Below are 14,546 nucleotides of genomic sequence, written 5' to 3' on the forward strand. Positions count from 1 at the left end.
CAGTCACTGTAGTTAATTTGTCTTTAACACATTGTAGTACATTGTTCCTCCAAGTGCATTTCTGTACGCATTATTTCTTCAACCAGATGTGCAAGTAGCCGAAACATTTTGTAGTGTTTTTAGCTCAAGTATAATTTGAATAAAGAGGAGCAGTTTAGATGAATGTCCATTAGCATTTTAGACTGTGTATGACTGTCCATTGCTTCCCTTATTGCGTACATTTTACATTTCTGCCAGTCAGTAATAGCATAAAACTGGTATGATTATTCAGTAACAGAATAATTTTAATTTTGCTTCAAGTGTTTTACTTGGCTTCTCTGTTAAACCTTCTTATTTTGCTTTACTGAAGTTTTTCATTTGCCGTGCAGATGTTTCCGTAATTGTGAATTACTGCTTTTTCTATAGCCTTTATTTTGTCATTTTAGGGAACAGTATCTTTTCAAAAACAGACCAACAGATGGACCACCAAATTCATTTTACAGATCGTTGTATCCAAAGATTATTCAAGATATTGAGGTACTGCTTGTTTTTTTTTTCTTTTTGATTCCATTATTTGAAGGTAATTTTGCAATCAGGACTTCAAAATTTTTAACAGGGTCTTTTAATTGTGTATTGGGCAGAAGTTACTATGCTGTGTTCCATTATTGTACTGTACTGCTACAGGTTTAGACGAGTGTGCTTTGTAACATTGTCTGGAAACTGTACACTTACGAATGTGTGCATCTGTTTACATTGGATTAACGTAGAGAAATGCTTGATGCCATTCTTTATATCGCAGAAGGAAATAAATGGACATTTTGAAGGTGTATCAACATTTATGCACATTGTGTAATATTTAGAATGGTGGGTAGTATTTTGTGGGTATTGCAGTCTGAAGTTTTTAACGTGCCTAAATGAGTGTGCTTGCATTCCTCCACCCCAGAGTGAGTAGTTTAACTTGTTTTTCCTTGGTGGACTGGTCATTTCATTTAGTTGCAGTTCTGTACTGCTGAAGTATAACATTGGTGTTCCTTATAAAGTGAGGGAAGCTTTATGTAAAAAGCATAAAATTCAGAAGTGGCCATGCATAGACCTGAATATAAGTTCTTGTTCTTAGAGTTCTAATGCAGTTTTCTCATTGTATATTTTTCCCCTTAAATGTGATTTCTGTTGAGGTGGTAGTTTCAAAGTCTCAAAATATTCCTTTTATGTTTTTAAACTGAGCATGCAGCCAATCTGTTTTGGTTTACTTGGATAAGATACAAGAACGTATATTGAGAAGTTTAGAATTTATTTTGACATTCCCATTTTGGTGCTGTTCTGAATTTTCACATCCATTCATGTTCAGGAATTTGCTTCTTTGGTTGACACTTGATGTTATGTGCCAAGCTAGGAAGACTTAGTAAGATTCTGATCTTTATTCTGATGATCATGTCCCACTTTAATGTGACCGAACATTGTGTTCCTTCAATTGCCATATCCCAAGACAAGATAGGAAGACTTGCGGAGCTCTTCAGAACTTTCTCATGATCATGTCACACTTTAATATGCCAGAACTTTGACGGTGTTTCAGTTGCCATATCCCAAAACAGAACTCAAAGCAGCACTACCTTTACAGTTTGGGAAAGTAGCATGACATCAGACACTGCTGTCTGCAGCAGACAAAGCACAGCATGACACCTCTTGTGATCTTCTTGAAGGCGGCCCAGCACAGGGACTAACTGAATAGAAGAGTCTATGATCAAACATAGGCTGTAGCCCTAAAGGAGATAGCATGACCATACTTTTGTCATAACCTTCTTTTGCAGAGTCTGCCCGGGATGCTGTGCTGTATTCTGTTGGCTGACAATTAACAATCCATCCATAGTTCTCACATTTAAATACTACAGTCATTGGGGACTGCATGTCTCATCCTTAGAACATTTATCCATCCTAGTCATCTCTAGTAGAACTTTCCGAAGACTGTGGGGCTGAACTTTGTATCCATCTATATCCTCCTTTTCTCCCACCTATTCTTTACTTGCTGGCCAGTGTGGAAGGCAGTCCGTGTCATGTTGTGCCAGATGAGCCCATGGTGGATGTACAAGGTCCATATGTTTGCTATTTCTGGTGGAACTTTTCCTCATGGGTGTTTAGTTGTGCTCATGGGGAATACAGGCAATCAAGAGTGCAAGTCCCTTTACAGACTTTTCACTTTGAGATGCTCTGTCACCAGTACTAGTGGTTCACGTTTTGGGCAAGGCCAGACTGCCATCCATTTGATGGGTAGGTAAGAGTGATTTTCCTGGGAAGAGACTTTTTTTTTGTTGTTTGGAGTTGCTTGCCTCTGACAGATATGGATAAGGCATCCTTTCCTTGATGCTGCCTTCTGAGTGCTGTATTCTTTGATGAAACAATGTGTATGATGGACTGGCCTACAGCCCTCTCTGCCTTCTCTCTCAAGACATGAAGCAGTAGTTGGGCAAGAAAGCTAAGAAATCTTGACCCCTCCTCCTCCTGGGTGGAGCTTGTTGTGAAGGTTGCTATATCTGTAGCCTGAAAGCATCTGGATGTTCATCTTGTGGTCCACTGTTGCAGTAATGACAACAACTTGGGACTTTTGCCTCAAGTGGACCAATGTACAGCTTGACTTTGACTTGTGCACATTTCATCTTGACTGGGTAGAGCCCTCGAACTTTGGATGTCAGAGCATCAGTAGTGTAAGAGATGCATCCACCCACATCATCTTTAGTACTTTCCTGACACCTTTTGGGTAGGTGGCTTTACATACTGCAAAAGATCTGTCACTAGTGGTGCTCCCCAGGGTTCAGATCTTGGGCTATTTCCCTTTGGCATTTGATTTTCTGACGTCAAAGCTAAAGTTAAGTTTTTTTTTGGCTGACCAGGCTTGCAGGTGACTAACATCATATCCTCTCCAGAGGATACTGACATTCTCTAAGAAGCCATTTCTCCAATAGCTGGTGTCATAACCATGCACTTCAACTAAATTCCAAAAAAATAGTTGTCCTTGGCAAGTATGATGTCCTCTGCGCCTATCACATTGACAACACAGCCCTGAGAATTGATTCCGTAGTTAGGGACTTGGGAAAATGTGGACAGCAAGCTGTACTTTGTCCACAGCATGCCCACTGTTATAAGACTGTCTATTTTCATTGCATAGCTTATTAGTAAGGATAAGAAGTCTAGATAGAGCTATGTGATTATTGTATTTGGCACTTGTTGGGCATTATCAGCAAGTATAATGCCCACTTTGGTATGTACCTATCTGAACACTTAACACAGCTTAAATGACTACAGTGCTTTCTCACCAAGAAAATCAAGGGCCTAAGTGCTAAAAAAAAACACTGACAGTCTTGATGCTTTGTCCCTTTTCTCAGTGTCCTATAGGCAACAGATGACTAAAGTCTGCCTTGCATACAGAGTCTCAGCAAACCCTATTCTTCCTGATCTGCCCATCTACAAGTCCAGTAATGGATTAAACAACTACTTAAGAGAGCTTAATCTCCATCATAAATGGAACATGTTTGAGGGCTAGATCTTTGTTGTGGAGAATACTGTTTCTTTGGAAGTCTTTCTTTCTGCATAAAGCAAAGTACTTACCTTACCCTTTTCAAATGTAGTAAAGCTGAATGGATGGTAAACAATACATTTATCTTTGGTTTAGTAACCTTGTCCTTTATGGTTAGGGCCAACATGTAAATGTTCTTACTGGGTCTGAATTATTCGTGCTGAAATTACAAGGGCTGAAAACTTCATGGGAATACAGGGCTAGACTAATGGATCAATACCTTTGTAATACCTGTAATCCTTAAACTATGCGGCCAGTGTCACCCTACTGGTGGACAGAGATTGAATTCTAAGTTGTCATCTGACCAAAATTTAGCATGCCAAGGAACAAAGCTCCACCACAGGAAGTCAATGTTGGCAAGTTGTGCCAACAGTGATGCCCTTTTCAGGAGTAATTTCCCTCTGAGTCAGTGCGATTGTGGAGTCAGTATATACAGTTTTAGATTATACCATTGTTCCAGGTCAAATGATATAGAAGTTTTGTCTTTTCCCCTTAAGTTATACTAATCTGGGACATTGCAGAAAAGTTATTTGTAAAGTTCTATGTTAACGTGCAACATCTTTAACAAATGTGACACTAAAATGTACCAATGTTGGAGTAATTTCCACCCCATAAAATGTAAATTTGTTTGATTTTGTGGCCTTGTGTGATGGCTTGGATAACTTTCCCAATTTGCATATGTAACTGTATCACTTCTCCCAGGTAAACCTAAACTTCACTGCCACTTCCTTTTAAGATTTTATATGGTTTATTTACAATGTCCTTTTCACTGCCAATTTTTAATTTCCCAGAGGACCCATTTTGGCTCTTCAGTTTAGAGTCTGCACTGTTTCAAACATAGCAGCTTATCTTAATTTTTTGTACAGTTCTGTGTTTACACCATAGATTGCATCCCTGTCCATGTACTGTTCCCACAGTTATTTTTTTCCTTGTATCATTAACTGGTCCAAGTGCATTCATCTCCCACAAATTTTCAGACTTCTTGGAATTTTTGCTTGAAGCCCCCACTCTTGTTACACTTGTTAGAACTAATAGTCAAGTGGATTAATGTTTTTTTTTTTTCTCATAGTGAATTAATCAGCTTTACTAGCTCTGCCAGTGACCCTCTGTCCTTTCTCTAGAGTAGTGGTTTGGGTCCAGTACCCTTGCAGTGCATCTCAGTCAGGGGCTGTCGACCCTTTTGCTTTTATTCTAAACTTGCATGCTACCTGAGGTAATGGTTCTGCCCATGTACATTTTGTAGTGCATTTTCTAAGTTTTGTAAAAGTTCTGTGAGGGAGGGAGATAACCCTCTGAGATTTTATATAATACTGTTGGCAGAACAGACCGCTGAACTACCTGGATTGTCCGTCATCATATCTAGACAAGTATTCTTCCATTACCATATAGATTTTACTTTTATTTAAAATCATTTCTGTATCTAGTACGTTGTTCTTTAAAGTCTGTATTTCAGTTCTAAGTAAACTTGTTACCTAAAACTTTGTCAATCAAAAAGGGGTACTTTTGCCTAACCTGTCACTTAGTAAATAATTTATCTTTATGGCTTTATTTTGTGTGCCTTTATCTTATGTGCAACAATATCTACATTTTCACAAAGCTCCTGAAGTATTACTTATGAATCCTAAAGATATGTCCGATGAAGTAAGATCTCCATGTGTATTGCCAGTTTGTGAGTAAACTGATGCAGCTTATGACCATTTATTTCCATGTTTCCAACCTGCGTTCCAGTGATTCAAGGTAAATAACAGAGGAGAAGAGGACATGCTTATCCTAGTGCCTCTAAGATGAAGACTTTTTTGAAAGTTTTTCTGTCTTCATTTCTGAGGTGTTAAAAGCATAGATTTTAATGCATATACCCACCTCTCAGGAAAGCTAAAAACTCACAGTACTTCAGACAAATACTGCCAGCACACACTGTCTGATGCCTTTTCAACATCCAAACTTACAATCAGTAATTGTCATGTTGACAGAAGGTGCCAACAAAACCAAATACTTAAGTACTCATAGATTGTTCTACCTTGTACAAAACTCTTGGTTAGTTAAGGGGTGGTACAGGCTAATGTTTTTGGCAATCTTAACTCTTGTGTATATTACATTTGACATCGGCATCTTTCAAACACACTGATCCAGAACTCTGTCTCCTCCCCTTTACCAGTAATTACCTTCTGTCCCACAATATCTCAGGTCGCATTTGTTAGACTTTGATATGATCTCTGGGCTCTGAACGATCATTGAACAACTTTTCATAGAAGATGTTCTTCGTGTTTAACTGTTGCAGTCATCACACTTAGGTAATCTGCTTGCAGGTAGCCCTCAGTCGGCCTGAATACCAGAGTCTTGGGATTTCTGCGTCGGATGCTGTCGCCTCTTCTTGACATCAGGTCGTCAGGGGGTATAAAACATGCAGCCAACACCATTATATCAGTCTTTCTTGCCGAGAAGGAGTCCGAAGCAGTTCGCAAGTGCTGGTCGCTACCTGAAATGTTCATTTTTTCGAGTTTCAGACTTGAAGTCTTTAAAGCTAAGTACCCCATTGGGGAATCTTTTTTCTTGCTCTAACCAATGTCAGAAAAAATGTGCAGTTGTCTTGCCTGTGGAAAGCAAATACCTCTCGGAGATTTTCATTCTTACTGAGTCACCTGTTTAGGCCCAGATCATGACGTCCCTCACTGTTGGTTTTGTGCCTTGTTTAACACCCGAACCATTCATTGTTGGGCTATTTTTATAGCTAAATTCTTTCGCTCTCATTCTCCATATTCCAAAATGGCTTCGGTAAGCCATCCAACTACCGATCTTCCTAAAAAGAGCAAAGACAGAGACAGACCACATAGGTCAAAAACTGCCGACGGCACTTCTATTAAGCTAGTCGCCAGTACTCTGGTGCCTTTGCAGCCCCTGATGCCCACTTCTACAGATTCGCAGGCCTCTGCTGAGACCCATTCGGAGTCCGGTATGCCATGAGATGCTTTGACTATCGAACTTGCGGATGTCTCTACCTTGGATGGGTTTGGAGCCGGTTTGCAGGCACTGGCTTTTGAGGGTGTATTCCGACCTACCAATATTCATATTAAACCGACAACTTCATTTCCAACTAAAACTGCTGAGTTTCTCAGGCCCAGAGTTCACACTATGCCTAGAAAACTGACATTCAAACCACATGCTCAAGCTCCCATGCCACAAAAACGAATGCTTAGAATGGCTGAAGACCTTATTACTCTAATTAGGGAAAGCCAGCCTTCCCCTGCCAAAAGACAAAGAATTGAATTTCCTTCTGATTCTACAGACCAGGGGTCTTGATGACTCTAACCCTTCTGATTACCAAAACATACCCTTATCTATCTGCGACGATTCATATGCAGAGGAATCCATTCCCTCTACCTCCCCTCTAGAGGATTTTTCTTTTGGTGAAACCTTGCATACTTTGAGAGCATTTCCAACGGGAATGCCAGGACTATCCTCAGTCCAAAAAGAGACACGGGGAATTTTTAGATTTGCCTCAGCACAATCCTCTAGCTGGATATTGTAGATGATGTCTTCTTGGAGTCCAGTCTTACTCCTGACACCTTACCACCAGCTCCTAGAAAACCTGACAGGTAATTGAGTACCTGTCTGTCACAAATTTCTCTAAGAATCCTACTGCGGATCCAGAGACCATTTCCCAGGGACCTAAAGGCATTAAGGCTGCTACAGCCAAAACCCTACCCCTTCAGACTTGGATTCTAGAGCTTTAGACAGATGGGGTAAGAATTTATATACCTCAGCAACTCATGCCATCCGGGCTCTGAATTCCCTCTGTTTCATGTTGAAGTACCAGCAACATATTGGGTAACTAATTAGACAAAAAATGTGGTTACTTCCAGATTGTGCAGAAAATAAAGATTTACAATTCTGCAAACCAAGTTAGTAAATGTAGTTTGCAGTGTGGGTTTGATGCCTTAGAAGCATCTTGCAGGGCTGCTGTCCCTAGGTTTATAAAGGAACAAGTCTTGCCTGACAATGTCAAAGCAAAATTACTAGATGCTCCATTAAATCAGGAGCATTTGGCACAAAAGCAGAAGCAATTCTTAAGATGGAAGAAGCTAAATCTATGCAAACTGTCAAAGATTTCTTATGTGTGCAGCCACCTAGATTCAGTAGGTATTGGCCTTCAAAAAACTGGTCCTTTCCAGTCCAGCTCAGGCCTTCTCAGTCTAAACCCAGGGGAAATAGACTACCAAGACTACAGTCTCAGGGTATGTAGAGATCTATACAATGGAGTGTTTCCACCTCAAAACCAGGGAGTGATGAGCCACCCCTTATGGAAAAAGTTCACAATGACTTCCCAATTGTCCTTCCCAGCCATGCCCAAGTACTTGCGCTCCTAGGAGGAAAACTCGCCCTTCATGCAAAAAACTGGATGTCCATTACTCGGGGCCGGTGGGTTCTAAACATTGTATCCCAGGGATACAGATTCTACTTCCACACCAAACGGGTTGCCAGACTTTCCTCCAAATCAGTGGGCAGAGGCACAAAAGCAAGTAGTTTCCCTTCTCCATGTTAGGGCTATTCAGCATGTTCCAGTAGAACACAGGGGACAGGGTTTCTACTCCAGACTGTTCCTGGTGCCCAGAAAAGAGAGCTCTTGGCACCCTATCCTGGATCTATCAATTCTCAACACCATTCAGGTGGTCCCAAAATTCAAAATGCTTACACTGCAACAGCTTCTTCTGTGCTAGGCAAGGATGCCTGGCTAGTCACCCTAGACTTAAAAGAAGCTTATCTGCACATCCCCATAAGGGAGTCTTGCAGGAAATATCTACGTTTCAGGGCAGGCTGTATGCACTATTACTTCTCTGCACTCCCGGTGGCTTATCTACTGCGCCCAGAGTATTCACAAAATGCCTGGCTCCAGCCATTGCATACTGTAGGCAGAGAAATATTCAAATCTACCCATACTTGGATGATTGCCTGATTCAGGGGGGCAGTCAGGAATTGCTGCTTCAGCACCTGGCTTTTGTAAAAAGACTTCTAACTTCACTGGGATACACCATCAACGAAAGTAAATCACAGCTGGTGCCAGCAAATTGTATTCCTGGGCACAAGCTTGAACACAACTTCCCAGATGGCATTCCTCACTTCAGAAAAGCAGGTCCATTTGCCAAACTATTTCAAACTAATGGCCAACAAAACCCAGCTATCTGCAAGGAAAATACTGCAAGCCCTATGGTTCATGGCCTCATGTATTCTGCTAATTCCATATGCAAGACTGCATATGAGGAAACTTAAATGGTACTTAAAAAGTCTCTGGTGTCAACATTCTCAGGACCTGGAAACAGTGATTCCTATCATCCCTTGTCTAAGGGCAGAGTTCCTTTGGTGGGCAGAAGCATGCAACGACAACAAGGGACTTCCTTTCACTCAATCTCTCGCCGCCCACACCCTGACAACAGACGCAACAGATCATGCTTGGGGGGGGAGCTCACATGGCAGGCAAATGTAGCCCAGAACAGATTCCCCTGCATATCAATCAAAAAGAGATGCTAGCTGTACAGAAGACTCTGACCGTCTTCAAATACCTTATCCTTCCAGGACAGCTCCTGATGACAGACAACACCACAGTTATGTGGTACATAAACAAGCAGGGTGGAACTCATTCTTAACCACTCTGCAGCTTAGCCATGGCTCTGTGGAACACACCCTTGAGCATCCAAGTGCACCTACAAGCTCAATTCCTGCCAGGCAAGCAAAATTCACTGGCAGACGACTTGAGCAGAAATCTACTGGACCTCTCACGAGTGGAAACTGGAACCCAACTCATTCAAACTTCTAACCCAGAGGTGGGCCTTTTTGCTTCCCCCCCAAAACCACCAGTTGAGCAAATTTTGCACCAGGAACCCTCAAAGCATGGCCTGGAAGGTGGACGCCCTTTCCTTTACATGGGCAAACCTCTCAATTTATGCCTTTCCTTCTCTCAAAAGTACTACTCAAGATCAAATGGGACAGGCCAAGGGTAATTCTTATTGCACCGTACTGGCCACGCCAGCACTGGTACCCACTCTTACGTAGTCTGACAGCAGTGCCACCCTGGCACCTACATCAGACACACCTTCCCTACTGTCTCAGCAGGATGGACAGATTTTGCATCCCCAGCTGCAAACCCTAAACCTTGCAGCCTGGCTTATCCCCTGAATACACCACCAGCATCCCTCAGCAAATAGGTGCTGGACGTCATCCACGAGGACAGAAGGCCTAGTACTAGGAAATCCTGTGCTGAAAAGTGGAAAAGATATAGTTCTTGGAGTCTGTCTCAAGGAAAGGACATAACTGTGCCCAACTTGCCTCAAATCCTTGATTACCTAGCAGAGCTGCTCCACAGGGGCCTATCCTTCTCATCCATTAAGATTCATGTCTCTGCCATCTCAGTTCATTTATAATACTAAGCCTCCTCTCTTTTCTCACCCTCTCATCAAACAGTTCCTGAAAGGAGCTAACAATTTAAGCCCCCCTAGGCGAGCTCCCACCCCGGTCTTGGACCTTAACTTTGTACTGGAGAAGCTCACACTTCCCACTTTTGAACCTGCTGCTTCAGCAGAGTTAAAATTCCTCTCTTGGAAAACAGCCCTATTTCTAGCTATTACTTAAGCAAGAAGAGTGTCCAAGTTACAGGCACCAGTGGCGATGGAGCCCTTCATTATTTTCCATGCTGACAGGTTTTCCCTCAGGACTGACCCTTCCTTTATGCCTAAGGTGGTAGCCAGTGTGGAACCAATCCATCCATTTGCCAATCTTTTTCCCTAATCCTCAGAATAAAGGGGAAAGGATCCTGCACTCCTTGGATGTGCACAGACAGCTCAGGTTCTACCTTGACAGGACTAAGCCTTTCAGAAAATCTGACCAGCTGCTAGTCAGCTTTGCTACAGGGGCAGAGGGCAAGGCCATTTTGAAGCAAACAATTTCTAAATGGATAGCACACTGCATCCATTTTCTACAAGCACCATGGAACACCTACCCCTCTGGGGATTATAAATCATTCCACTAGAGCTACTTCTACCTCTACAACATTTCTCAGGGGAGTCCCTACCAGGGACTTCCCGGAAGCTGCAACCTGGAGATGTTCATCGTGCATACAGCTGCAGTCATAACAGATGGGTTCTCCTGCCGTCAGGGGGGTCCTCGGTCGGCCGAATTCCAAAGTCTAGGTCTGGCGTCGTTTGTCGTCGCTTCTTCCCTGACGTCAGTGCGACAGAGGTATAAAAGAACCAGCCGACGCCATGTTCTCCAGTCTTTCTTGCCGCGCGGTGCCCGATGCAGAAGCAGTTCGCAAGTGCCAGTCGGCCAGCTCCTGAGATTACGAAAAATTTGGAAAACCGAAGTCCTCTTAAAAGCTAAGTACCCCGTTGGGGAAACTTTTCTTGCCTCAGACCGATGTCAGACAAAGTTAATAATTGTATTTCTTGTGGGAAGCAAATACCGCATAAGGATTTCTATTCCCTCTGTATACCTTGTTTAGGCCCAGACCACGATGTCTCGGTCTGTCACTGTTGTGCTACATTCAACAAACGCACTATTAAGTGTCGGGCAGAGTTCGCCCAGCATTTTTTGGGAAAGCATTTAACTATACCGTGTCGTCGGATACTCCGACTCCGGTTTTGTCTAAACGCAAAGACAAGGACCGACACTCGAGGTCTGCGGCCTCTACCGACACCACGCCAAAGCCGACTACACGCGGTCCGGTTCTCAGTGAGGCACCTACGCAGCCCCTGACTACCGATGACACATCTTTGGCGGTGTCTCCTGTACCCGAGGTCGCAGGCTCCTCGGCCCACACCCCGACTACAGATACCGAAGCCACTCTTGGCGTTGAAACACAAAATGTGGACAGGTCCACCTCCACTCAAGGTGTCTTCAAACCTTCCTCTTTCTCCATCAAGGCTTTCACCAAGTCTAAAGCAACCATACACCCTAAGAGACCAGTTGCACAGGCCCCATCTCCAGGCCCCATGCCTAAGAGACAGATGCTTAAAATGGCTGAGGGTTTAATTACTCTAATCAGAGGTTCTCAGCCACCTCCGGACAAAAGACCCAGAGTGGAGGAAGATTCCCCCTCCTCTGATCAGGGATCCATTTTTTCAGAACACTCCGATGATCAGGAACAGGCTTACTCCCCTTTTGAAGACTCTGATGCAGAGGAGTCTATTCCTTCTGTATCCCCCCTGAGGATTTCTCATTTGGGGAAACTTTGCATACCTTAAGGGAACACTTCCACTGGGAAGGCCAGGATTATTCAGATTCCAAGAAAAGGCTCAGGGAATTTCTTTTGTTACCCCAGCACAGGCCTCTGGCTATACCTCCTGTCTTGGGCATCCTAGATGATGTTTACTCGGAGGCCTGCCTTAACCCGGACTCTCTACCTCCAGCTCCAGTTAAGCCTGACAGGTACTACAGGGTTCCTGACTCACACCAATTTCTTTACAAAAGCCATGCTGCTGACCTAGAAACCATCTCACAGGGACCCAAGGGAGTTAAGGCTTCCATTGCCAAAAATCCATTGCCTTCCGAGAGAGATTCCAGATCCTTAGAAAGGTGGGGAAAAAAGGTATATACCTCAGCTACCTTAACCATGAGGGCCTTAGACTGTCAGTTTCATATGCTAAAATACCAACAGTTTCTGTTATCTCAATTGAAAAGTAAAATGTCACAACCTGAACAACCAACTTGAAGGAGTTGCAGGATTTGATGCATAGTGCAGAACAAGTGGGTAAACATACCTTACAATGTGGTTTTGATGCTCTAGAGGCCTCATGTAGAGCTGCTGTTACAGGCTCAGTCATACGCAGGCATGCTTGGCTCAAGGAACAAACCTTGCCTGATCATGTCAAAGCTAAATTACTAGACGCCCCTCTTCAAAAGGATGTACTATTTGGGGCAAATGCTGAGGAAGTATTACGAAAAATGGAGGAAAAAGCTAAATCAATGCAAACTGTGAAAGAATTTCTGCAGGTTCAACCACCACGTTTTAGTAGAAATTGGCCTTCCAAAAACTGGTCCTTTCCTGCCACAGACAGACCCCAAAGAGGCAGATACAGGCGCCCGAGGGACAGAGGACAACCACAAGGATCGTACAGAGGCAGACAGTGGCAAGCTCCTACACAGAGGTGGTGAGGACAACTCACAATCTTTCAGAAAGCAAACCCAATGACTTTTCCCCTTTGCAGGCCAACCAGGTCTCAAATGGCAGCCCCCTTAGGAGGAAAGCTGGCATTATTCTCAAAAAAATTGGCATGTTGTCACAAAGGACAAATGGATCCTGGACATTATAAACAGAGGCTACAAATTCCACTTTCATACCCTTCCAAAAGTGAGAGGCATGCCAAAACTGCCACACAATCAAAGGGCAGAGGCACAAAAGCAAATTTCAGATCTTATAAACATGAAAGCTATTCAAGAGGTACCTACACACGAACAAGGTCAAGGTTTTTATTCCAGGCTATTTCTGGTGCCAAGAAAGGGAAAAGATTGGAGACCTATTTTGGATCTTTCCATCCTAAACACATTCCTAATCGTACCAAAATTCAAGATGCTCACCCTACAGCAACTTCTTCCCATGCTGGGCAAGGAGTCTTGGCTGGTAACATTGGACCTCAAGGAGGCATACCTGCATGTCCCAATCAGACAAATTTGCAGAAGATACCTCAGATTTCTTGCAGGTTCAACCCATTATCAATTCTCTGCATTGCCCTTTGGCTTATCTACTGTGCCCAGAGTATTCACGAAATGCCTGGCATCAGTAATTGCCTACTGCAGACTTCAAGGGATACAAATATATCCTTATTTGGACGACTGCCTGATCCAAGCGGACAGCAAGCACATTCTTCTGAAACATCTGGCTTATGTAATAATGTTATTAAACTCTCTGGGATACACAGTCAACAAAGAGAAATCAAGGCTAATACCCTCTCGAAATATAATTTTCCTGGGTGCCAATTTGGACACAAACACCCAGATGGCCTACCTCACGCCAGAGAATCAGGGGCAACTAATTCAATATTTCAAAACACTGTCATATTGCACCAGGCTGACTGCAAGGAAAATCCTGCAGGCTCTGGGATTCATGGCATCTTGCATCTTGCTAATCCCATGTGCAAAGCTGCATATGAGAAAGTCAAAAACAGTCTAAACAAACCAGCAAAAATTGTCCAAAAGCATCCAAGACGAAAGTAGGAACCACCAGCAGCAAAAGTTGATCTGTTTATTCGATAAACCAGATAACAAGTAAATAGAAAATCCACATTAACGCTCTTGACAAACAAATTGCGTTTTCATCTTTACCAAATGTGACTTCATCAGATAATCATTTCAGTTCATCATTATCTGATGAAATCACATTTGGCAAAGATGAAAACGCAATTTGTTTGTCAAGAGCGTTAATGTGGATTTTCTATTTACTTGTTATCTGGTTTATTGAATAAACAGATCAACTTTTGCTGCTGGTGGTTCCTACTTTCGTCTTGGATGCTTTTGGACAATTTTTGCATATGAGAAAACTACAATGGTACCTAAAAAACATATGGTCTCAACACAGCCACAGTTTGGAAACAATACCACGACTTCCATGTCTGCAAAAGGAATTTCTGTGGTGGGGTCAAGCAAACACAGGTTTTCCATTCAGCAAGCCTCAAGCAAATCAAGTCATCACAACAGACGCCTCGGACTATGCCTGGGGGGCGCACATGACAGACCGGTGCATTCAGAGCAATGGTCCCAAAAAGAAAAGCATCTTCACATCAATCAAAAAGAAATGCTAGCAGCAATAAATGCTATTATAGCTTTCAAGGACCTTCTACAACCAGGTCAACTATTGATAAGAACGGACAACACCACATTTATGTGGTACATGAACAAGCAGGGAGGAACACATTCCTATCCCCTATGCAGACTGGCCATATCACTTTGGAACATGGCCATGGACTTACAAATGGAACTACAAGCACAGTACTTGCCAGGCAAGGAAAACACGCTG

At 42.9% G+C, this 14,546-nt stretch overlaps 1 protein-coding gene across 5 annotated transcripts in view; it reads left to right on the top strand.

The window, feature by feature from the left end:
- Positions 1 to 14,546, top strand: part of FBXW11 (F-box and WD repeat domain containing 11) — a 2,367,054-nt gene that overhangs the window by 1,515,236 nt on the left and 837,272 nt on the right. For all 5 annotated transcript variants that reach the window (XM_044069098.1, XM_044069099.1, XM_044069102.1 and 2 more), the window contains one exon: positions 426 to 516. In XM_044069098.1, coding sequence (XP_043925033.1) covers positions 426 to 516 — 91 coding nt within the window. The remainder of the gene's footprint in view (positions 1 to 425; positions 517 to 14,546) is intronic.

This window comes from Protopterus annectens, chromosome 4.part0 (assembly GCF_019279795.1).
Source record: "Protopterus annectens isolate FY-2018-M chromosome 4.part0, PAN1.0, whole genome shotgun sequence".
In the NCBI taxonomy this organism is placed as follows: domain Eukaryota; kingdom Metazoa; phylum Chordata; order Ceratodontiformes; family Protopteridae; genus Protopterus; species Protopterus annectens.